Consider the following 24,273-nt stretch of genomic DNA (forward strand, 5'->3'; position numbering starts at 1 on the left):
TCTGAACAATATATTAGTTTTCTATCTGGCACACAGTCGCAAGCAGTTTTTTAATGAACCCTAAAATTCTTAAAAGCCAACAGTTTGATATTGAGTTATTGAGTTACTATTTTGGTACCATATTTGACAACAATGCGCAAACAGATGAGACTGAAAGACAAATAGACAATCTTGCATTACTATTGTTTTTAAATTTGCACTCAATATTTCAATACATACTCAGCCTAAGTGGAAGGTGATCATAACTGAAGGAATTGATGGTAAAAATCAACATATAATTAAAGTTTTTTTAAATCTGAATCAGTCAAAGTCATGTTACCTGGGTGACAGGGTGAAGTTAATGAGGGTGACTTTGGTGGAGACCTCTGGAGAGTAGTGTGGGTTCGGCAGCTTCGTGGTGATGTACATCTTGAAGTTTTCATGGTAAAAGATGACTGAATCCCCGAGCTTCAGCGCTGTGCTACCTTGATGCTTAAATGTCTAAGGGCAGAGCAATGTGACTTAAGCAGACCAGTATGTGGTAGATAACTGCCTATAACACTGCCATAGAATACACGTGATTTATGTTTGTAATATATATATATATGTGTGTGTGTGTGTGTATTCACCTGCTTCAGCAAGACAGGTTCTAGAGCAGGATCTAACTCCTCTCCTATATTCTCCAAGAGGCAGGGTTTACCACAGCTAATGGCGTTCTCAAGACTGCGCAGGAAGTCCCGGTCACTTAGCTTCATGACCTCCAATCCATTGTCCTGCTCCTGGGTGGAAGCAAGTATGAATGAACAGTGGATTAAATACAGACATTGAGAAGCTTCCCAGAGGAGTTGTGGGCGATGTTGGATTAACCCCAACAGAACCGTATGCCCACTGGTTGTCACAGAGCCAAAGTGTACTGAATTTAGTTCAACAACATATTGAGCACCTGCACTCTCGATACCGGTTAATACAATAAAATGACACACTGCACATGTAATGTGAAGGAATAAATTCAGATCTTGATACAGCAACTTTTCATATAGTTTTGTCTCACTGCACACAGATTTCTCACCATCTTTTTGATCCATTTGTTGGCTTGTCCCTGGGGATCAATGAATAAAGCCCAGCGCAGAGAGTATTGGGCAATCACACCATTCTCCACTGATAGGTTATCTCTGGGCAAACCTGATATCTATGCACATATAAATGACAACATGTGATAAATGTAAAGGTAAATGATCATTAAGTTAAGTCTAAAAACACACCAACAACTGATTCAGTGTGATGGTCTGACTAATCAAAATGTTATCGGCTTAGACCCTAAATGCCAGCTGATGAGAGGAGGGGTCCTACCTGCCAGGAACGGATCTTGACTGGATCGCCGAGGGTGTTGATCATGTTGGGTTCCTCAGTGTGTGGAACACTAAGCTCTTTGAAACACTGCAGCATCTCCTCTGCCATGGCTGCCCTGTACTCTCCCTGGAACAGACAGAAAGACAGTGGCAACCCTGACCTACTCAAGAACATACTACAATCACAAAGAGACACTCAACATCCACACACAAAATGGAAAATACAAAAAGACCACAATAACTATGAAGAGACGCAAAATGACCACAGAGAGATGTGTAACGCCTACAAAGAGACACAAAAGATGCTTATAGGTGGTTGGGCCAATTGTCTCATAATCCGCCCATGACAACAATACATTCAGACTTGTGATAGGTTAGATGTTTAGATAAGTCTACTGGAACATCAAACACTAAAAGTTGAATTGTTTTTTAATCCTTGAACAATATACATTTCTAACAGAAAAGCTTCAGAACATTGAATCAATAAAATGCAATTGATTGAGATGGGAAATATGTATACAATATATTATTGGTGGTGCAACTTTTTGATATGTATTCACACTCCTGCACTTAACTGAGATACAACCCACTTACAGTGAAAGGCCCCAGGTATGCGACGTATCCTGCAGACAGAAGTACATCGCCCGCCACATTATGGACCATGTAATCCAGATGTTGCACTGTTTCCTTCCATCGCAACTTCTCATCTGCCAGTCCACCAATAAGCTGGAGAAAATCAATGCATCATCATTATTAATATTAACAAAGTTATAATATGTTGAGATTGACTGAAAATTTGATTTTTTTAAGACAATATTACACTGCATTTTCTTTGGCCTTGTTACAGAACATCATATCCCCATCATAACAGCATATGGGATCAAGTCTTATCCCGTCTTCTCCCTCCTTCTGACCTTGTCTGCTCGAACGAGGCGGGCCTCACACAGTTGATACTTGTTGTCCAGTTCATCTTTCTTAGCCAGACAGTCCTGGTACTTGGCCTGCAAAGTGGCGACGCCGGCCTCCACCGTTGCCAGCTTTTCCTTGGCATCATCCAAGATGCACTGGGTGACCGCTAAGTCCTCCTGGGCCTCCTTGAGAGCTTGCTGTGCAAATATTTAAAACATTGTGATGGTAAGATGACTCTTCTCTGACAAACCTGTAAGTACAGCGGCGTCTTATGTGGATAGCAAATGGCTCCAATGTGGATTTCAGCCTTTACCCTTTTCGGTTCTACACCCTTGGCCACAAAGTGATATTTATGCATCGCTCGCACCCACTGGCAAATCGAGGTACAGGCTTTGGAAACCTTGGCAATGGAGGCTGGCTGGAATTCTTCATTATCTATGTAGGGCTGGACTAGATGGATCACGCTATCTGGGATGTTTTCCTGCAAACATAATTGATGGCAGAAAAACTACTTTTAATACATCTCCCAAACTAAGTCAGGATCAAATACTGACAAAGAGTCAACTATCATGCTCTGGAGAGACAATGACAACATATGCTTCACATACACTCCATGGGAGCTCTACCTTATCATACTTGAAGAGGCTCTCCAGAAACTTGCCGGGGTCTTGTAGCAGACCTTTACCAGCTTCCCAGTAGTCATCGATCTTGGTGCCAGGCTTCTCTCCAGGTACCCTTTTGGGTTTGATCCCCTTCATAATGCACACCGCCTCCATAACCAGATTCACCCCCTTGGGAGGTCGCTGCAAGGCTCGAACCTATAGAAAGAAAAAAAACAGGAGGTAGACTCTACATATAACATAATACTATTAGAAGAATGTCATCAACACCATCCCTGACCTCGGTGACGTCACTCTTGTTGAGCGACTGGAGGCTGGCGAGGGCATCGTCCAGGGCTGGCAGAGCCTCCTTCAAGTCTCTCTGGGCGTCCGCTGCGATGGCTCCTGCAAAACAGGCTTTCTCTGAAGCCTTCGCTTCCTCTACTTGCACTGACTTCCGGGTCTCCTCTGCAACCACTGTGTCTTTCTGTCAGCGTAGAATACAAATCATACTCAAGGTCCAAAGGTCACGCACATTAACAACCATCTGCCACTGTTTGGGTTCCACTACGACTGATTTTATGTATCTATGTTGTCCTTACTTTGATGGTCTCCATAGTGACTTCAGTGTCCTTAGCGGCCTCCTCCAAAAGAGGCCTCATCGTCTCCAGCTCCTCCTGCATCTTACTCACATCCTCCGCCGTGCTAAGAAGCTAAAGGATCACAGAACAGCAGGTAGTCAGATACGATTGCTAATTAAGCAGCATCTGTACACATTTCAATTCTGGCATTGTTATTTTTCCAGTTCAGTGTCTTGCCTTGTCCAGGCCGGTCTTCATGCGCTGGCGTGCACCGCTGAGTTCTAGCTTCTTGCGTCCAATGAGATCTGAGAACATTTTGAGCAGTTCCAGGTAGCTTTTGGGTGTGACATAGTTGTGTCGAGAAAGCTCAGCCAGGTAATGTTCACACTTCCTGGCTACCATCTGGTGGATCTTTACACACATCGATGTCTGGGGAAGAAAATCAAGTAGGGAGAGACTTAGTTTCATTTAAGGCAGCTAGTAATTTCGATTTATTTAACTAAGGCATACAAATGCATTTGCAGAGACGTAACAGTTTGAGACAGTTTAATACTAAATGATCCTGTATCCTGCTCGAGGACATGTACATGTTGACTGTTGAAAGGATATTTAAAATCAAAAACCTGAAGTACCGTACAGAGATTCTATATTGACTTACATTAAGCTTGTTGACATTTTGTACTATGGTAAGGTTAAGTTTGATTCTATGTAATTTTAATTTTAATTATATTTTTCAATGTATAATTACTATTTTAACACACACACACACACACACATCCTCACCAGTCCCCTCATGACTGTGGGGTTGGCCTCCAGCTCAGGCAGGTCATTCATAAAGGATGTGGCCACAGCCTGCAGAGCCTCCTCTGGCCAGGCACTGAACCAGTCGATGGTGCAACACGTCACCAGTGAGGGAAACTGCCTCAGCCGCGCACGAAACACCTCACCGATGGGACTGCAGAGGAAGAAGTGGAAGGGAGGAGTGTGAGTAGCATAAAGGGAGAGAACGTGGCAGAACAAAGATTAATTCATCTACTTCTTTTAATTTGCTTTTGATCAGGTGACTTTGGACAACCTCATGCAGAGTACGGTGTGGATGTTGCTGCGGACCCTCCTGATGTAGGCAGCCATGAGGTTGGCTTTAGTTGGCGGTTGGCCCAGGTCTTGCACCACTGGCTTCATGGCTGCCAGGATGCGCTCCTGCTCGTCTGATGCATACAGATTGGGAACATCCCCGGAGTTCAAAATGTTGTTGATATCCTCCAGGAATGACTCACTCTTAATCTGGGGGATTAACACAAAGGTAATGATGAGTAAAACGCTGCCTTGCCTTCTGGAGTGAACAGAAATACACCACTTCATACATTGGATACTCTACATGTTGCATTTTTGTTGAAGCTCTCATTCGATTTGACTAAATAGATTAAAACAAGTGACAACAGTGCAACAGCATTCCTACCACACAAGTCCTATTGATTCCTATGACTGTGTGATAGTGATGTTAATCAACTACCACATACTTGCAGTATACTGTAGCAGGTGTTTAGAGTTATTACCTGTGTGTCTACAAAGAGAAAGGTGATGTTCTGGTTCTGAAGGCCGGCCTTCAGCATGATGCTTTTAATATCTTCTCTCCACTCTGTCTGATCGTAGTTCTTTGACAGCTCAATCTGGAAACACTCATATTCTGATCTGAAGATGGAAAAACACACTATGAGGACTGGGCCACAAGATGGTCCTGTGTGTTTTAGCACATTAAAAGTGACACTTTGCTATAAAACAAAGGCAACTGAATGTTGATTGTTATAAAATGCTGTATGTATCTCATGTCTCATTGTGATTTGTATAGTTTGCTCAAATAAATGTAAAAAGCTGCCCACAAGGTGGGACATCCATCTAAAAATGTCTCTTCTTTGGGTGTAACACTAAATTATCCAAAATGTGCAAACCGAGCAGTGCAATCCTTCTGTTTCGAGAGAGTTGTACTGAACCTGTTGACATGGGAATTACACAGTATAGGAATCTCACATATATGAGGCCAGTTTAGTGAGAGACTGCCGCCCGCTGCCCCCCACCCCGAGCAGCAGGGCATTGCCCAGAGGCTGGCGGAGGATGCGGCAAATACGGCACACGTGCTCAATGGCATCCATGAAGAGCACCAGCTTCATCTTGGTGGTACTGATATGGCTGTAGTCTTCCATGTACTCATCCATCTCTTTCACCAACTAAATTATATAATAAATGGTGGAGAAAAAAAGAAGCATTTTGGTAAAGTATATACATTCATGTACACTGTCGAATGGAAAACAAAAGATTGATAAGGGGCACAGGGAAATGATGCAACCTCATAATTAAGTACAATATTACTTCCCATAAGCCATCTGATCAGCTGTAAGCTAAAATTAATAATAATAATTAAAATACAGCACTGGTTGCCACCACTCACTTTGTCCTTGTCTTCTATGAGCGTGTAGACCTTGGGATCAGCTCCAGGAATCATGAAATCTCCATACAAAACCGGTTGGCAGGTTACAGCCTCTTCGAAGCTGCAGTCAAACTCCTGAATGCAGTCCTTCAGGAGCCTGCTGAACCAGTCCCTGTCCTCCGCACACACCAGGCGATCTTGGAAAACCCGACAGCTTTCGTGGTACCACAGCTGCAGCAGCTGCAATTTGTCCTAAAAGTCACCCAAAGTCACACTACTTTTATACTGGCTGTACTGAGATGTACTTTCCTTTTCACCTTACTTAAAACGTATTCATATATGACGATTCTTGGGCATCAATAATATGGATTGCATTATTGTGGCATAACGCATCCACTGTGGATACAAGTTGCTTCAAAAGACATTTTGAAAGAGTATTCTAACAATATATTTCATAATAGTAATATGATGAGGTCCCATCAATGTGATACTTTTGCATCAGACTACCTCTATCATTCCAGCCTCAGCCATCAGGACGCCCTGGAAGACTTTGGACAGGTCTCTGAGGTTAAAGGTGTAATGGGACTTGGCTGGAGTTGGGAGGAGCTGGGAGGTAATGGTGGAGTACACTCTGATCGTAGCGTCTACAAGCGGCTCATTCAGCGGCTGGATTACTGGCACAGGTCCTGATGACAGATAGCAGGATAGAAGAGTGAAATCATGAAAACATGAAATTCATGTGAAAATCTATTAACAGTAAGATTTTGTGTTGGTCAACAACATGTGTAACATGTGTGCTGTAAATAAAATGACATGCTTTTTAACCTCTTAAAGCATACACGCTATATTAACTGGTACTGAGTATTAAAATACATGTCTACATTCTTTGCACTCTTCATCTACTTGCTATCTCTGTGTCTCTGACTTACTGCCTGGTTCCTTGTTACTCATATTCCCATCTGAAAGAGAACAAAGACTCAGTTACAAACCATTGTACGTTTTTCTTTTTCACAAGCTGACGTGAGTATTCTCTACCCCCTCCACGTTGAGCAGACTCACCCATCCAGCTGCCCAGAATGGTGGAGAAAATCATTTTCTTGCTGGCATCTTCCATTTCAGTGAAGGACAGGAAGTTGAAATGGCGTGTGAAGCGCTGGGTGATGGGGTTCCGGCCTCCACCCGGGGGTCCCATGGCACAGGCAAAATTGATATCCACTACGTGCTTGAATGTCCCTGTTTAGAAAGGACAGGAAAACAAGAGAGAAGCTCAATCTCATGAGACTTTTCACATTTCTTAAGAGCGGAAATAAACAGTATGAAAACAGTACCAATTTATATTTTAGGCATGAAGACACACTTTAGAGCAATGTCCTATAATTAGTGCAACAATAAAGGGTCAACATTAAATATCAAAAGCTCAAAGAAACAATAAAAGAAACTCCAGTATTCTCACCTATCTGTTTCCGGTCATACCAGCCTCCATGGTCCATCCACTGCCTCAGCAGTTCAATAGGAGGCTGAGCACCATAAGTCTCCAACATGGGCATGTTTAGGTCATCAATGAACAAGATGAAGTGCTTCCCCATTGGAGGTCCAAACACACCTTTCCTCCTGACACACAAGCACGTGCATCCTTGGAACGGTCGTATTGTAAATGATGTGCAGTCGGATGGACAATGTATAGTAGCAGGCATACCTTTTGTCCAGCTTACTGTCGATATAATCTTGAGTCTGGTTGGCTGAGGTGCGGGCAGAGAACATGAGGAAGTGTGTGATGTATTCAGCAGGCATGTTCTTCAGCAGCTTGTCTGACATGGTCAGGGTCTTTCCTGTGCCCGTTGGCCCAATGCAGAGCACCTGGATCGCACACACGTACATATGAATCACGGTGCCTTCCCAAGGCGATGAAAGTATTTAGATGTAAAGGCGTTTATTATTCTGAATGTGTGCTTCAGTTGAGAATGTTCACAGTTTATGGTGACAAGTTATTTTGTAACAATTACAGAATGATGTAATGAAGTCTGATGTGTGAAGCTAAACTACAATCAAAGTACTCACTGGTTTCTTATTGGTCAAAAGCATATCCATGAGGAAAGACATTCTCACTGTGTCAGCAGTGGGAACGATGATGTCAGCATAATGTGTCTCCGGGGTGATTACAACACTCTTCGCAGATTTCATCCAGCTGACCCACTGGACCTAAAGTACAGGCAAAAAGGTGATTGAGAAAAAAAGCAAAAAGTGCATCTGATGGTCTTGATTGCATGAAATATCGTTATCAGTTTACTTTTCTTTCCTCGTTTTCCTCGTCATCCTCAAAGCTACTAATCCCTGCATCATCCAGAGCGTAGTCGTACACCAGTCCCTCCTCTGGAAAGCACAACTGAATCTGAAGGACGAATACATTTACGTTAATCCAAATATACCTAAGTCAATAAATAACCAAGCTGTCAATGCAAATTACATTATAATTATTTTGCAATGGGGACGCCAAAGTGGAGATGCTGATATGACCTCTTCCTCTGCCATCTTCTCCTTGAGCCAGGCACTGAAGCGCTTACAGCTGTCTGCGTCTCCTGTGCCTCCCACACTCCACACCAGAGAGAAAAAGAACCAGGGCTCAATCAGCTCCTTCAGACGGTCCAATTTATTCTGGGGTGGTGGCCTCACACCCTACAAGACAACAGCGGATTGGTGGGGGATCACAATCAACAACATCCACATATACAAAAGTACTGGAAAGATTTGTTCATCAATTTAGAGGATTAAATCAGTAACTGCACATCCACTCATGACGATGTTGTTGAAATGCATTTAAAACTTTATTGACAGCATGATTGCGACTACATTAATTACTGAACCCAAGAAACTCAGTCAATGTGTTTAACAGCGGAGCATCTTTTGTATGTCTTCGCCACACTACAGAAGCCCTGTGTGGCTTCTGTACCATACAGACGGATATGATAATTACGCAATCATTCAAATACCATTGCACTTTTTAAGGTCGCTCAAAACCTTCTGTTTTTAAGTAGTGTGTACTAAATATGTATCATGCAAAACTCGAACTCCTACTGGTACTATAGATTATATATCATATTTGCACAGAAATCCATATATATATATTCATTTCATGGGGGCTAATCTAACAAAGAAAAGCAGCTCACACCTCTTTCATGACGTATGGGTTGAAGAAGCAGTCCATAAGTTTAAGCAGACTGCAGGTTAGGTTGCTGTCCAGAGAGGTGATGACCTCCTTTACTGATGTGCGGACAAATGTGACGGAGTCCTGTGAAAGGTACAGAATAATAAAAGCAGAAGCAGGACATTCTTTTCTACAATCTACTAACATGAACAGCTGTAAGATTCCCTGGAGGTGTCTCTCAGTTCTGTCTCTCCCCTCTCACCTGTAGGAACCTGGCAAAGAGGGAGTCGAGTTGCTCTGTGAACGCTTTCAGGGCTTTAGGGACTCGCCTCAGCCAACACTCTGTAAAAGGGACGAGGCCCAGGATACTGGGCTCCAGGTAGACCATGCCACAGCGAGACACTGTGGCTGGAGATGCCACCGCCAGGTCTTGCACCTCAAACATCATGGTCATCACCTGCAAGGTGAAAACACAGCATGTCTGAATGCGCATGCAGGACAAAGAAAAACACAGGGACAAAAGATGAAGACTTAACCTTACGTCCGTGAGCTTGATGATTTCCCCAGAGCTGAGGCACAGTTTTTTGTTGTCATCCAGCACAGTGTTCATGTTCTCAATCCATACAGCATCCACTGGCCCATCAAACATGTACCACTTTCTCTCACTGTCCATGGATGATGCACCTCGACGGATAACAGATGAGAGGATACCATCCATCCTGTCGGGGTGGAGAAAAAGGGTCTCGTACAAGTCTGACTGTTTGTTTGGTTTGTATCGTCGTTTGTGCGAAACAAATCATCACTTACCACTCATGTGTGAGCAAGTCATACTCCCCGTAGAGCTGTCCCATAGTGATGGACTTGGGGTTGAGGACATGCATCTGAACCGCCTCATACACCCCCCCACTCACAGAGGGCTGGCCCTTCAGAGCTGTTATCGCCTCCCCTAGAATCTCATAACACTAAAACACACAGCAGTGATGCTCACATACAAGACTCTGCACTGAAAAACTACAATAATTGTCCACGTTGGAGAGCTGTGAATAAAACTGAAAAGAGTATCTTGACAAGTAGAAGGCTCACCTTGGTTTTGCCTGATCCAGAGGGTCCAACCAACATCAGGCCATGTCTCACCACAGTCGTCTCATACAGCTGGATACACTTACTTATATACCCTGCAATAACCACAAGACTGTCATCTACTCATCCTAAAAACACAGGCACTTGCATATCTGAAAAGAAGGTATCTGATGTACTTCCAGAAACACTAACCGTCCACATCTTTGAGGTTTTTCTTGGTGCAGACATTACGCATGGACTCTTCGAGTGTGCCATAGTTGATTGGCTCCTGTTTTGTTTTAGGGAAAAGGTCGGACACAATGCCGTTGAAGAGCTTCAGGTCCTCCTGTAAAAACTTCGGCACGTTGACATCTTGAATGGCTCGAAGACAGATCAACTCCTGGGAGACAGCAAGATTGCAGAAGAATGGCGTGAGTTTGACTTTATTTCCATCGTCAACAAAAGGAACATCTCTAACCTCGTTCATGTCGGGATTTTCTCTCTTCAGGTTTCCAGCAGCTGAGATCACAGTCTTCACAGCTCTCATACCAAAGTCATAATGGTCCTTCATAGAAAGGAGAGCAAAAGTAAACCCATCTTCATATCTTTGTTATTCTTATATACATTCACACACACACATACACACACACACACACACACACACACACACACACACACATACACACACATACACACACACACGCACATACCCAAACATATCTGCATCCTCTCGGGGATGTATTAACTATCTAACTATGTGTTGTATAGCAATATTTCATAGTTTAATTCTGTCAAATTAAAGTATTAAAGTTCCTACACACAGCAGTTTAACTAGCTTTTTCAATATCATGTACATAGAAATGTAAATGTAATGTCTGACCTCCTCTGAATCCATACAATACCTGAGCGCTGAGCTGCTCTGAGGAGAGCTTGAAGGTGGTGGTGATCTTCTTGGAGAGGACTTTGGCATCACTGAAGCCAAACGAGTACAAGGAGATCTCGGCTATCATAGCATAGTCAGGCACCATCATGGCCACAGGACGAAACAGTGCCTGGAGAAGACACAACCCACTTTGTTGAGCCCCATCTGTGCATCCTCAGCGCTGTACAGTTATTTAAAACTAAATCATCATATCAAACCTTGAGATTGTCAGGCAGTTCAGTGCGTCCAGCGTAACCAGGATTCATAGTGATGAATACAGCGCACGAAGGGACGAGAGGGATCTCTGTCCCCTCAAACACAAACCTCTCTGCCTAATAACACAACATACAAGTGTCTTAGAAATCCCTGCCACTGCAATAAAAACATATATAAATATATATATATACAGTATATTACAACTTCATAATGGGAAAGGGCTCAATGGAAAGTCAACTTTAATTCCAGTCACTTTCAGAATTGTAAGGATTGATATCATTAACTTTCATTATGTAACAAGTAAAGTACATTGCTGCAGATGGTTGACCAACTTTGCAAACATTGTTGCTGGTTTTCGATACTTTAAACAGTAATGCTTCCATGTCTCTTTAATTGCTCCACGAGGTGAATGTTTATTCAACTCAATTAATGGAATTAAATGAATGTCAAATTGACTAAAGCGAAACAAACCCATTTGTTATTTCTTGAAAAGCATTAGAAATAAAGTACAACATATATACACCAAATTGAAATATTCACTGTAGGCCCAGTATTTGTAAAACTCAAGTACTGTGTGGTAAACTACAGTATGTACCAGCACATGTTTTCCTACTGAATGCACTTCTTCTCACCCTTTGCTGCTGGGCCTTTTGTATCGTGGTGATCTGTTGTGCCACCACAGACAGCACTTCCACGTCAATGCGATTAAACTCATCAAAGCATGCCCAGGCCCCAGAGCTGCAAGAAGAAAGACAGACAGAACATGGCTGTGATTGATGAAAGGTGTGTGATATTTAACAGCAGACATTCTATCACACTTTAGTAATTGCCTCTCACCTGGCCAGTCCTTTGAGAAACTTGCCCATAGCCATGAAGTCCAGCTGATCAGAGCAGTTGAAAACAACTGTCTGGATAGCCAGAGCCTTTCCCAGATCTTTAGTGGTTTCGGTCTTTCCTGTCCCTGCTGGACCTGCAGGAGCTCCTCCAAACTTCAGGTGTAGAGCTCCTGTTAGGGTCAGGTAGCATCTGAAAAAGTGTATTCAAACGATTAAATGACATTCAGAGAAAAAACAGCCGAGACAACATAAGACTTAGCTACCTGTCAGTGAGTGGGGTGATGACCAGACGTCCGGAGTTACCAAGGTACTCGTATCCATACAAAAACTCTGCATTCACTGCGCGGGTGTACAGGTCACCTTTTGCCCAGTAATATCTACAAACAGTATCAGATCAGCATCAAACGTATCCTGAACTCAATTAATTGCAATGATGGAATACAGGGAGCTCCAATGTCAAGAGTGACTGAACTAAAAAGCACAAACAAAAGATAGATGACCTGAGCTGGCTGATCCACTCAAAGTCATTGACGCTTGAGACTTCCTGCTCCACCAGTTTGGCCGCAACATCCTTAGCATGGACCTCTATGACGATAAGGGCAGACAGCACAGCTCGCTGCATCTTAGACAGACGTCCTCTCACCAGCTGCACCAAGTCGCCAAGCTTCAGAACCAAAAGGGGAAGTTTGAAGAATATCGTGATCAGTCTATTTTTCAAATCTTACAGATATTTGAAGTTTATTTTCCACACCTGTTTCTGTAGTTGGGGATAAAGGCGGTTGGACAAGTCTCCCTGCTCCAAGGCCTCAGACACCTCAGAAGTCCAGAAGACCTGACAGCCAGCTATCACCACTTGACCGGGCCACGATAACACCCACTCTACACGAGGTTGCTGAGGGGTCAGGAGAGCACACACAGATGATACAAAAAATGCTTTGAAAATGTTCAAATAAGCAGATTGGAATACACATCAAAGTGAGAGTGAGGGTCGCAGACCTCTGGATAGACTTTGAGTGAGCGGTCAATGTTGTCCCTCAGTGTGGCCTTCATAGATTTCTCGACGTCCCTGAGCCAGTCCTCCACATTTCCAGTGGGCCACACTGGCAGTGACAGCTTCACCTCCTCTCCTTCTCCAGAGTACATATGTGTGATCTGTAGATCGGGCTGGAATTGAAGCTGAAAACCAACAGAAGTCTCAGTCGCATGTGGTATGCATGTTATATTTTCAGTAATATATGAACAAAGTAATCGTGAAGAAACAACAAACCCTTGCGATGTTCTCAAAGCATTTGCGCAAGTGCGGTTGTACAGCAGTAGGATCTTTGGTCTGGGACAGAATCTCCAGGAGCTCATCATCTGACAGGAAGTAAAACCTAAAGGACAAATATCCACTGATGAGTACACTGTCCTTAGTCTGAGCCATCAACAGTGTGTCCAAGTTGAACATGGAAACTCATTTCTGGCCCGAAGTCGTCAACAAATATATTAATGTTGATGGATTAGCTTTTACTAATTGAAGGTGTTTCGGTATCAAAGCTACCTCCATTTAGAGCAACCGAAGCAGGTTCATTTGGCCAATGACTGATTGTTATTATTGGATGAAAAAGTGACATCAATGCATACCCTTTCCTATGTGGAATCATCTCATAACTCTGTTATTAACACCCCTATTGAGAGCCAGGGGAATATCTGGGCACGTTCTGTTCAGCTTACCTGGGGAAGGATCCTCGTTTCTTCTCCAAGTATTCACTGAGACCCTTCTGCACCCTTTCCAACTGCGTGTTGCACCTTTTCAGTTTGACTAGTAGGTAGTCATCTTGACACAGCTCAATCACCTAGAGAAAAACGCATACACGTATATAAACAGTGTACAAAAATAAAGTTGCATCACAAAACCTTTGTCCTTTAACCCTTGTGCCTCACTATAAAAGAGTTGCGATGATGTCCCGAGAGGACAAAGTGTCTGCATCAAGAAATCTGCCATACAATGATATATGAATTATTATTCATATTTAATTTGAATCACTTTCACCATTTTGATCTTTTATCAGTCCTGATCATAATTCCAATGAATTAATTTTCAATAATTTACCTTTCAAATGTTTGTTTTCATAATGTTTTGAACAAAATACCTTTTTTTTAGTATAGAGACTATGTTCTCCATATTAAATGCTAGGGGATATTTTCAAAGTCTGAGATATGCTAGTGATCATAAATGTTGATGCATTTTTATTTTTCAGGCAGAAAACCAGATAAATAGCATGTATTTGCCCCATAAGGAAAACATGAAGAAATGGCTCAATATGGTGGATATAGTAAAAACATTTTGAAGCCAGGACACTAGATATAAATCCTGGCATGATACACATGTGTAATGGCCAATGGATAAAAAATTGTGGTTTTAATGGGTTTCATCGGGGACATTTTTTCCCATATTTTGGCTAGTTTATTATAGACTTTTTACGGAAATGATCGTGAACTTCCACATTTCTAAATTAATACAAATAAATGAAACACACTCTTGCCAAAATGTATGCTATATGCCATAACCCCCAAAAAAGAATTACAAATCTAATACTAAAAATGTAATATGAAGTGTTATGTAAGCTCTGACATTTCGATTATTGGATGCGCTTTGCATGATGCCCCTCCATGTTTGGTACATTAGCTGGTATCTTTTTCCCTCCACAGGCAGCTGCTGGTTGATATCATCAGAGCTAAAGATGGGCTCCAAGTAGAGCCAGGAACGCTGGCATGTCAGCCACTCCTCCAGCACATCCTGTAAGCACCAGAAGAGGGCAGCAGCACAACATAAGACACCGCATAATAATGATACAAAACACAAGACACAAGTGTATATGTTTGTGTGTGTGTACTTTTGTCATTCTGAGCTTGCTCTCCCAGGTGTTGATACGGTCCTCAAAGGTTTTTTTGAATGGAGAGAAGGACAAGCTCTGCGTCATGACAATGTGGTCATCCAGTAACTGCAATACGTCATCTAGGCTCTTCAATATGTAGGTGCCCGTGTCCTTGTAGGGCAACACATCAAAGACTATTGCCGACAGCTCTTGTTCCATCTTTTCCAGGGCCTGAGTGAGACGGTGTTGAACAAAAAGGAGTTGCTTTGAACAAAACCTTGGCCTCTGTTTCACGATCATCACTTTGTAGGTGTAACGGCCCTCTCAAGTGCTCCATTTGTGAACATTTCATTTTAAATTTAAATCAGTTTCCCAAATTCTGTCCAAACTTTGCAGTCCTATAAGGTCACTCCATTCCTTACACATCCTAGTACGAACTTAACGCTTCATAAAACACTGTAATTAGAGAACGACTCCTGTTCAAAGGGTACCTGTTCAATGGCGTACTCCTTCCCAGCTACCTCAGCCACATGAGTAATGTCATCCACGTGGTTCTGGAGACCGAGCTCCAGGAAGTGAGATAAGGTCAGGTTGGCTTTGGGCCTGACATTCATCTGAAGGCGTTCGGAAAGGACCTCCCAGTGGCGGCTTTTCATCCTCGGGTTCCTCAGGCCCTGAATCAGATGAATAGAGGGATGGAAGTCCTCAATCTGGCTGTGGATTATAGTTGCCACCATCTGGCACTCTGGCGTCGTGTAAGACAAAGAAAAGAACACCGATTAACAATCGCACTTCACTGTGTCAAGTTTGAATGGTGGTAGATGTGTCACCTACCAGGAATGTCCTTGAACAGTTTAATGCATTTGTGCATGGACCTGTAGGCATCTGTAACATTGCACTCAAGCTGCTCGGGGTCTATGGAAGACAGTGGGTCATTGAGCCAGTTCTCATGCCAACAAAGCCAATCAGAGGTCGTCGTCCACAGATCTTTAAAAGGCTGGAAGTCCTTGATAAGCTTCTGCAGACGATCATACTGTAATACACATTTACATTTCATTGTGAGGAAAAGTATGACAAATACCTGATGCACTATATGTATTGACATCTATCAAAACTAGTTGAAAGTTGCTATATATTACACTAACTACCAAAAGGAATATATACACAGTATTTACAAATACACACATATACATACACATATACATATACATACAGTATACAAACACATATATATAGACATAAACATACACATATAATGTACATAGACATATACTGTATATACATACATGATTTGATGGATTCTCTTTTACTTACATTAGTGACAGGAAGACCTAACAGTCGTTCCCTGGTGTTGTAGGTTTGAGCCATTGTCTGACACTCCTTAAGTTGCTTGCTTACATGCCTTACCTTATTGGCAATCTCATGGGCATGTTCCATGTCTGTTTGACCCGCAAACCCAGCAACCAGTATCTATAAACACACGTGTGGTGAGTTAGAACCCAATAATACCAACAGACGTGATAAACAAAGGCCTGTCTGGAGTTGATTATTTGAAAGATTACTGACGCGAGTTAAGGGAGGACAGTTCAAAAGAAGAGAATCTGAAAAAGTCCAAACGAGGCTGTGAGTTGAATTGCTGTTGAACCAAAAGGATCAGCGGACCTTTAGAGAGTCTAGGTATTCCTCTAAGTTGTCCTGGTCAATCAGCTGGATCTTGTAGAAGCGCGCCTCGTCCTCCTCATGCTGCACGGCTACTGCTTCCATCTGGTTGATTATCTTTTCAGGCCACTTAATAGCTGTCCACCTGCAGGGGTTTGTAACTAAAGCAATCACTATAATAACTCCAGTTTCCTCGATTCACTCGAACCACTACGAACCCAGCAAATCACTCAACGCCCCAAATTAATGTCTACATTAGAACACGCGCATGATGATTTTACACTTACTTTTGGTTACAATCCTCATTTGAAAGACTGTGGAAAAGTTCTTCTACTACCTCATAGTCTGACAGTGTCTTGCCAACAACTTCCTGTTGTGGACAGATTGATAAAAATCATCAGATTTATTGACAAAGTAAACCTTCATATGACAGATAACAGACAAGGCCCGTCCATGCATGTGCACCTTGTAACTCTTGAGTTCTTTCGGGATTTGCTTCATCCACTCCCTCTTTTCAGCCAGCTCGTCAATGCTGTTGACCCTTTCACATAACTTTCTATTCGTTCTGCTGCACTCTTCACAGGCCTGGGCACAGACAAGATAAAAACCTATCATCAAAGTTATAAAGGTAGGAAAAGGCCACTTTTCAAAATGTAGATCCCGTGTCAAAGAAAAATGCATTATCAAAACACTTCAATACATAACATCATGCAGTACTGTGTACAACAGAAGTACAGATATACATGGTACAAATGACATATACCTATTTGTACACACACACACGCACACACATACATATGTATATATATATATACATACAATTTACTTACATTATCAATTTGTTTGCGTAGCTTCCGAGTAAAGTGCTCCAGCATTGCATTGCCCAAAGCCTTTCTTTTGTTAGAGAGAGCCTGGCGTACAGCCTCTACACGGACAAGAAATGGACCAATGACAAGGGAGGATGGAAGAGAGCTCTCAAGAATTTCCTTGTCTTTGAGATTTTGTTCCACCTCTTTCTTCACCTCTTCAGAGGTCTGTTCTGCATGCGTATGAGATCTGGCAGAGAAGATTTAAACGACTGCATTTAATGAGAAAAGCATGAGCCTCAACCTTTCATACATCTTTTTTAAACAGACTTACTGGAGCAGGATCTCAACGTCCAAGTTGTGTAACTCCAAGTGTTTCTCATATTCGGCAGCATAAGCCCTGAGAGGTATGGCTGCTTGTATCAGAGCATTGCGGACCTTCTCGCGCAGCTCAGATACTTCTGGTTCAAATAAATTCACAGAATAGAGCACCGGACCGCCACTGATGAGCAACTTCTGCATCACAAACTGTCATGGACAAGAGAGGAACCGTTAAACCATTGGCCCATAGAGTCATCATCATCCACGGACAGAGGAACCGATAATGAACACGTTTTACATTACATTTCGTTATTTGAGTTCATGCTCTGTAATTCAGGAGATTACAGATGATATTGTACCTCCTCAGGCTGTGGTATGTGATATGTGGCCTGAATGGCCTTATCAAACAGGTTGACTAGAGATGTCTCAAAATCCTCCAGGGGAGTGCTGTAATGCACCCCAGTCTGATTCAGAACCAAGTCCACCAGGAACAGAGGGTTCTTCTGTGGCCTGTAGTTACAGAGAATGGAGTAATATTACAAACACAATATGACATATTTAGCACAGTCATTGGTTATGAGTATATATTGTATAACTGACTCCAAGATATAAGAACAGTAAAGGAAAACACAGTTGCAGAGAAGCACCAAAGTGTGTGAAGATGTTTCCATCAATGAATGTGTGCGACTGCATGCGATCCTACTTGTAGGGGCTGGTGATGAGGCTGTTCCCCCAGGCCAGGTCCCGAGGACATGTCAGAACGCTGTGGCAAGCGTTTAACACCAGCTGAGTGAAGCCGAGCAGCGAATTCTGCACGAGGAAGCGCAGGGCGTCCTGCAGCTTTAAGTGCACCACAGCCATAAGTCTGTACAGCTTGGAAAACTTGTAGATATCCCAGCGGGACTCGTTCACGTTGTACGCGCCCTTGCCACAGAAAACCAGCTTGGAACGGATGGCGTTGCTTACCGTGGAAATCCACGACTTCTTGAGAAACAAGCTGATCTGGAAAGAGGGAGGGAAAGATTTCATTCTTCTTTATTTATGTGATATTCAGGTGTCTTCTTCATCTGAAAGATATCTCTCAGCAACAAAAATGTATCCATGGTTATATTTGAATGAATGGGATTTGTACAGGCATTTGTATATATTTTTTTATCCAGTACCATATGATTTAAATCAGAGTTGTTGCCATACACTTTTACAACACAAATGTTTTGACCACCAATAAGCTGCAGATGACCCATTTGTTTAGCACTAGTGGTGGTAACATGTGGGTGTTATGTCCGGAGTGGTCGAACAATACATTCAAATTCACATTTCAAAGAAACAAAACCTACTTTGAAGCCCAGTATGCAGAAGAAAAGCTACCCCGACAGTACAATACCTGGTTATGCATTTGAGATTGGATGTTTTCAAACTCGTCCAGTTGTAGTGGTTTGAGTGAGGCGACATTGAACAGCCTCATATTTTCTACTTTGTTGCACTCTGACCATACGTCAGATAACACAGAGACCACCTCTTGCTTTGTTAGATGGGAGAAGAAGAAAAAAGTCTCTTTGTTCTTCTTATAGGGAAAGGGAGGAACTGGAACGCACCCTGCACATAGATAAAACACACCAGGGTTTAGGTTCTGGGGGTGAACGCCAGGTTTTGGATGGTAATGCACTTTGCTAATCGTAACCTCATTGACTCAAACAAATGTATACAAAGCTATCTGTCTTACCTTCTTGCAGTACATACTCAGGATCCTTGTGTGGCAGGGTGATGTGTGAAAACTCCTGTGGGTGGCTCATCACTAGTTTGTCAAAGAGCATGCGGTTCATCGTACACTCATAATCCAGTTTGACCTCCTTCTCCAGACACTCTGTACACGTCTCCAGACTGGACACATGATATTCTCTTTATTCACATGTTTTTTTTCGTTAACATTTCAACTCAGTGGGATCTATTCTAAAGCAGGTCATGAAGAAGAAGGGGACAATAACACCATGTAATATTATTCTGACATCGCTCACATTTCCAGCAAGAGCCCAGGTGTTGAGAGGGCAAATCTTTTGATACGCTGGAGACTCTGGGTATCAATCGATGGTGTTTTACTGCATAACGGCATGCAGTCCATGGACAAGTGGTAGAGAAGCAACGCTTCTGTGTTCTCCCGCAAGCGCAGAGCAAACTGGATCCGTTCCACAAAGACTTGGGGGTCCTCAGCAGTGAACATCAATCTGATCCTGGGAACCCAGAAGTTAGTGCCCGCTATCAGAACGTTTACTTCTATGAAAAGGAGGGAGATGGAATACATACACGGTCAACAAGACATAACGGAGATGAGAGGAAATCATACTGTGTCATTATAGTGCTCGGACGTAAAAACCAACCAGGAGATTTTCTCTCTTTGTGTTCTTCATTTAGAGTGTGAATTCCTTCTTCATCTGTCTGTTTGCTGTTTTGGTGAACTTTCTGTACCAGGTACTGGCATTTATCCTTACTATAGTCAAGAACCTCAACCACATGCCATCTGTACCCCAGGGAGGAGCTTTTTGGATCCACTTCAAAAGAGAGAGAAGAGAGTAATCACCCAAGAACAGAAAATAGTGTCCATCTCTGTTCACACAGTATAATCCTGAGCACATTTTACCGGAGTCAATCTCGTCATCTGGAGGCAGCAGGGCTTTTGCAGGAACAGAATTGAGATCAGGTGATCGTTCAGCATTGACCAGGGCAAGCCAGTCTTCTGGGGCCCGGCAGTCATACTCCTTATTGTCAAACACCTAAAGGATAAACACAGCAAAGATGAGAGTGGGGTGGTGCTGTGCCCTGAAATACGGGACCTAATGGTAGTCGGCAACCCAAATACTAGAGAAAAGATTGCAGCAGTAAGACACTTACCTCCAGTGGGAGGTAGGGGGATGCAGGCCTGTCTGTTGTAGTCACATGCTCATCACCATTGCTCTTATGTCTCGGAATTAGGAGATTAGAATCAATGCCTTTTTCTGACAGGAGCTGTTCAAAGTCAAACTTTAAATATTCCCTTCGACGTCTATAAGAAAACAATACAAAAGAGTATAAAGAAGTCTTGACAGGCAGTTAAAATAAACCAAATCGTGGACCCAGCTAAACCAGCTAATGTACAATAAGAGAAAATCACTAAATATGTGCTGTATGATAGACGCTCACTGTCTTAATCAATCACACCAGTTAATCTGGCATTACAATATGTGCAATACCTTCAATACAATAAAATGCAGGACGAGAATGGAAAGCTCCACAGCACGAGAGGACGTGTCCTCTTCTGCCAGACGTGGGACACACAGACACACTTCATACCTCTCTATCGCTAACTTGCGGGGGATCTGGCCGCAAACGGTTCGGTAGGGTAGCTGGACCTTTTGTGAAACCCCACCCAGGCAGAAGTGTGATTTTTGTGATTGCTGGTAGATAGGTCCATGGTTGTAGTTTTCAACGGGTTTGCGCTTGTCATCTGGAGTCTTGAAGGTTATAGCTAAGGAAAACAGTGCAGAAGGACACATATTTTTCATTAAATGTTGAATTTTAGAGAAGCACAATATGCTCTTCTTGTATCAGAAATAATGACTGGAAAGTCCTACATGTGTAAAAAAAAAATGCATGTACACAGTAGCATTGCACCTTTTGTCGCATTGCAATCACTGAACTCAAAGACGGAAGGACTCTGTGACCTCTGCTGGATCTCGGGTCCCGCTGTACAGAACTGATCAATAAACAGGAAGCTTCAGTCTCTTGGTTTTAGTCAGAGCTCAACAGAAGTGTTTTGCATGGGCTTCTTAATGAAATGTCTGTCAGAATATGAAGAGTCACGTGCTTTCACCTGGAACGGTGTGATGTCTTCCGAGTAGAAGCCCCTCTGTTCATTCACAATGCATTTTCTGATTTTAGGGAGTTTGCACCAGAGATTTAGAGGTCGAGGTTTGGTCGGAGGATGAGGCACCAAACTAGGAAAATATTTCCCTTCCATCTTCGACCTAGCAGAATAAAATAACGTTATGTGCAACGTGAAAACGGTAAATGGTAGCTATGTGTCAAATTAACATCCACCAGCAAAACATCAGGACAGTTTGAGTAACTTAGGCTACTTTCCTCAATTCACATACAGACTAAAAAACACAATTTTTCTTATATTAACTTTTTGCTTAATCTGAGAAGAAATTTTGATTAAGAAAACCTTCCTAGTGGTTATTAGTTGAAGTGAGATTCACTCTTCACAGTGTATTGGTACATTAAAGTCTCAAAATAAATAAATATTTTTAAGGAAATAATTAGTGAACCATTTCTATGTATGACCAGTAAATGAAAAGATGTACTACCACGTTTGAAAGGTGCTGATTCTATGTGACATTAAAGTATCAGTAACTTGGTCAAACCGGTGCAATTGTGAACCTATGTTTTGTATAGTGTATTTGACTTGAATAAAAACATAGTATCACATACATCAAGATCCATCAGAAGTAGTTTAATCATGTCATCTTCAAGAAAGAACATATACCAATATACCCATATATTGTTATGCTGTAACACTATTTTGATAAGTTTGATAAAGTACAATTAAAATAAAAGAGAACAATATATGTAGCAAAACAAATACTCCTTGAATAGCTATACCACATTTTTCTTAATTGTACTGTCAAAAGTGATATTTTCCCTATAAATATTCACAACATTTAATGAAAAGCACATTAATATGTAGTTTAACAAGGGGGAGCCCATTGATGTGTGAAGTGATCTGTGTCACACAACACCTAATAATAGTAAAGTTATTGAAAAGCATATTTTGTGATGGTAGCTGTTGAAGTATAACAAGAAGGAGACCATTTATGCAAAAATAGATTTTGATCATGCTACATTTTATAACAATGAAGTTATTACAAGCTGAGCTGAGCTCCCAGTAGGCCACAAACACTTGAACACTTTGGACTTCGCACTGAACAGCACTTTAGCCCAGTTGCCCAGTTGTGCAATACTAATACGTTTAAGTACTTTTTAAATTTTTTTAAATTTATTTTATACACTTTATCCACTTTATTCTATTTCTACTCCGTCTGTATATATAATATTCTTCTTGTTTTTTACTCTTTTATCTTAATTCTGTTATTATACTACTTGTTTTTTACTTATTACTGTGAGCAATGCTGCTGTAATCCTGTAATTTCCCCACTGAGGGACTAATAAAGGATTATCTTATCTTATCTTATCTTATTAAATAACAATTCACCATAATTAATCAAAAGAACGTGTTACCATAATAACGGTGTTAGTACAACAAGGACGAGCACATTGATGTATGAAATAATGTTGTTCACGCTACACTTTATAACAGTGAGGTTATTGAATATTTTTCTCGTATGTATTTTCCGCATTGCACTTTGCAGACGGTCCCTGCGCATGCGCCCCCCAGCCGGCCTTTCATGAGGCCGCCGTTACGAGTCCTCGCAGGACGGCCCGTTGTGGTACAATTAAGGTGAATTAAGGTTGTAGCTTGTTGTCTACCTCACTGTGGTTACAGAGAGGTGGCGTTTGTGTTTTAACAACGTTTCGCTCCAGGGTTATTGATCCGGGAAGTTATTAATCTGTGAATAGCTTTCCAACTTTGGAAAAGAAGCGTCAAAAGAAGCTTTATAAAATACACACAAGTTAAGACGTTAAGCTAGCTCGCTGCTGTTAGCTGTGAGCGAACAACTATCAACGCAATTTCAATTTAATTGATCAAAAACAATGCTGACAGACCTTATCTTGAGATCAATTGCAAGTCCGAGCGTTAACCGTCCTCTGCGGAGCGACAATATGGGAGAGCTGAACTTTTGAAATCTCAGTTTCCAAGTGGACCGTAACTTCCGGTCTCTATGCCAACGGAATATAAACGGTTGGACACGGCAACGGTTGCCATGGAGACGAAAAAAAAACCCTTGTCACCACAATGTGGTAGTAGTATTATATTATATTATATTATGATAACTAAGACTATGTTTTGAAACTCATCAGTGATTAAGAAGTTGTAGTTCTGTATACAGACTATGAATATAGATCTGATCTGAGTTTGGACCTATTCTGTCAAACTAATTAATTCTCACATGTTGCTGCGTGGATTAATGGCACCGTGTATGCTTACTATAATATAGCTTACATATTTAATGTGTTATATCATGACATTCATCAAAATGTCTACTAAGTAGTATGATTTGTGCAGTCCGGATGACTGAGCGGTGGTGCGTTCAGGTCTCAGTTTCCCCTGGAAGCTTGGGTTCAGTCCCTACAGTCTTTACCTGTGTCTGAGCACTGTATTCATGTTACAGCGTAATACTTAGCCCTTACACCTGTTAACACTGTGCTCTGAATCTAGCAAGTCGAAGCCACGTCTTGATGGGACCTGATTTTAAAAAGGAGAGCACAGTTTGACGACTTCGGCGACGACATGTTCGACATCGTGTCGGAAAAGGTCAGGTTGGTCCAAAGTCACTCATCTTCCTCATATCTCATCTGAAGAGTGGTAGTTATGCACATATAACCACCTGAACCTGTGTGAAGTTAGCATGTGTTTGTCTGTCGCTGGTTTGTAGGAAGTCTATCAAAACAATTTTCCAC

General features: G+C 42.0%; 1 protein-coding gene across 1 annotated transcript in view; it reads right to left on the bottom strand.

Moving 5' to 3' along the window:
• Nucleotides 1-23,453, bottom strand: part of dnah1 (dynein, axonemal, heavy chain 1) — a 30,110-nt gene extending 6,657 nt beyond the window's left edge. Inside the window, exons 1-63 of the mRNA XM_034526046.1 lie at nt 23,419-23,453; nt 21,513-21,659; nt 21,307-21,407; nt 20,986-21,160; nt 20,548-20,698; nt 20,297-20,429; nt 20,037-20,207; nt 19,677-19,932; nt 19,385-19,542; nt 19,046-19,257; nt 18,365-18,663; nt 18,021-18,171; nt 17,675-17,868; nt 17,365-17,590; nt 17,000-17,119; nt 16,822-16,904; nt 16,538-16,679; nt 16,190-16,345; nt 15,710-15,908; nt 15,367-15,620; nt 14,894-15,106; nt 14,632-14,796; nt 13,731-13,852; nt 13,285-13,390; nt 13,014-13,193; nt 12,769-12,909; nt 12,518-12,681; nt 12,281-12,394; nt 12,019-12,207; nt 11,814-11,919; nt 11,184-11,297; nt 10,946-11,095; nt 10,522-10,608; nt 10,257-10,443; nt 10,068-10,159; nt 9,792-9,946; nt 9,526-9,703; nt 9,247-9,441; nt 9,009-9,128; nt 8,357-8,515; nt 8,130-8,231; nt 7,901-8,041; nt 7,539-7,699; nt 7,296-7,453; nt 6,902-7,075; nt 6,772-6,801; nt 6,350-6,528; nt 5,864-6,094; nt 5,446-5,642; nt 4,974-5,109; nt 4,493-4,701; nt 4,201-4,372; nt 3,655-3,846; nt 3,439-3,549; nt 3,138-3,323; nt 2,864-3,055; nt 2,551-2,718; nt 2,243-2,434; nt 1,923-2,054; nt 1,330-1,455; nt 1,049-1,168; nt 609-758; nt 320-480 (exon numbers count right to left, since the gene is read on the bottom strand). Of these exons, the coding sequence (XP_034381937.1) occupies nt 320-480; nt 609-758; nt 1,049-1,168; nt 1,330-1,455; nt 1,923-2,054; nt 2,243-2,434; nt 2,551-2,718; nt 2,864-3,055; nt 3,138-3,323; nt 3,439-3,549; nt 3,655-3,846; nt 4,201-4,372; nt 4,493-4,701; nt 4,974-5,109; nt 5,446-5,642; nt 5,864-6,094; nt 6,350-6,528; nt 6,772-6,801; nt 6,902-7,075; nt 7,296-7,453; nt 7,539-7,699; nt 7,901-8,041; nt 8,130-8,231; nt 8,357-8,515; nt 9,009-9,128; nt 9,247-9,441; nt 9,526-9,703; nt 9,792-9,946; nt 10,068-10,159; nt 10,257-10,443; nt 10,522-10,608; nt 10,946-11,095; nt 11,184-11,297; nt 11,814-11,919; nt 12,019-12,207; nt 12,281-12,394; nt 12,518-12,681; nt 12,769-12,909; nt 13,014-13,193; nt 13,285-13,390; nt 13,731-13,852; nt 14,632-14,796; nt 14,894-15,106; nt 15,367-15,620; nt 15,710-15,908; nt 16,190-16,345; nt 16,538-16,679; nt 16,822-16,904; nt 17,000-17,119; nt 17,365-17,590; nt 17,675-17,868; nt 18,021-18,171; nt 18,365-18,663; nt 19,046-19,257; nt 19,385-19,542; nt 19,677-19,932; nt 20,037-20,207; nt 20,297-20,429; nt 20,548-20,698; nt 20,986-21,160; nt 21,307-21,407; nt 21,513-21,652 (9,878 nt within the window). The 5' untranslated portion in view covers nt 21,653-21,659; nt 23,419-23,453. The remainder of the gene's footprint in view (nt 1-319; nt 481-608; nt 759-1,048; nt 1,169-1,329; nt 1,456-1,922; nt 2,055-2,242; nt 2,435-2,550; nt 2,719-2,863; nt 3,056-3,137; nt 3,324-3,438; nt 3,550-3,654; nt 3,847-4,200; nt 4,373-4,492; nt 4,702-4,973; nt 5,110-5,445; nt 5,643-5,863; nt 6,095-6,349; nt 6,529-6,771; nt 6,802-6,901; nt 7,076-7,295; nt 7,454-7,538; nt 7,700-7,900; nt 8,042-8,129; nt 8,232-8,356; nt 8,516-9,008; nt 9,129-9,246; nt 9,442-9,525; nt 9,704-9,791; nt 9,947-10,067; nt 10,160-10,256; nt 10,444-10,521; nt 10,609-10,945; nt 11,096-11,183; nt 11,298-11,813; nt 11,920-12,018; nt 12,208-12,280; nt 12,395-12,517; nt 12,682-12,768; nt 12,910-13,013; nt 13,194-13,284; nt 13,391-13,730; nt 13,853-14,631; nt 14,797-14,893; nt 15,107-15,366; nt 15,621-15,709; nt 15,909-16,189; nt 16,346-16,537; nt 16,680-16,821; nt 16,905-16,999; nt 17,120-17,364; nt 17,591-17,674; nt 17,869-18,020; nt 18,172-18,364; nt 18,664-19,045; nt 19,258-19,384; nt 19,543-19,676; nt 19,933-20,036; nt 20,208-20,296; nt 20,430-20,547; nt 20,699-20,985; nt 21,161-21,306; nt 21,408-21,512; nt 21,660-23,418) is intronic.
• Between the last annotated feature and the right edge of the window lie 820 nt (nt 23,454-24,273).

This window comes from Cyclopterus lumpus, chromosome 23, assembly GCF_009769545.1.
Source record: "Cyclopterus lumpus isolate fCycLum1 chromosome 23, fCycLum1.pri, whole genome shotgun sequence".
NCBI classification, from domain to species: domain Eukaryota; kingdom Metazoa; phylum Chordata; class Actinopteri; order Perciformes; family Cyclopteridae; genus Cyclopterus; species Cyclopterus lumpus.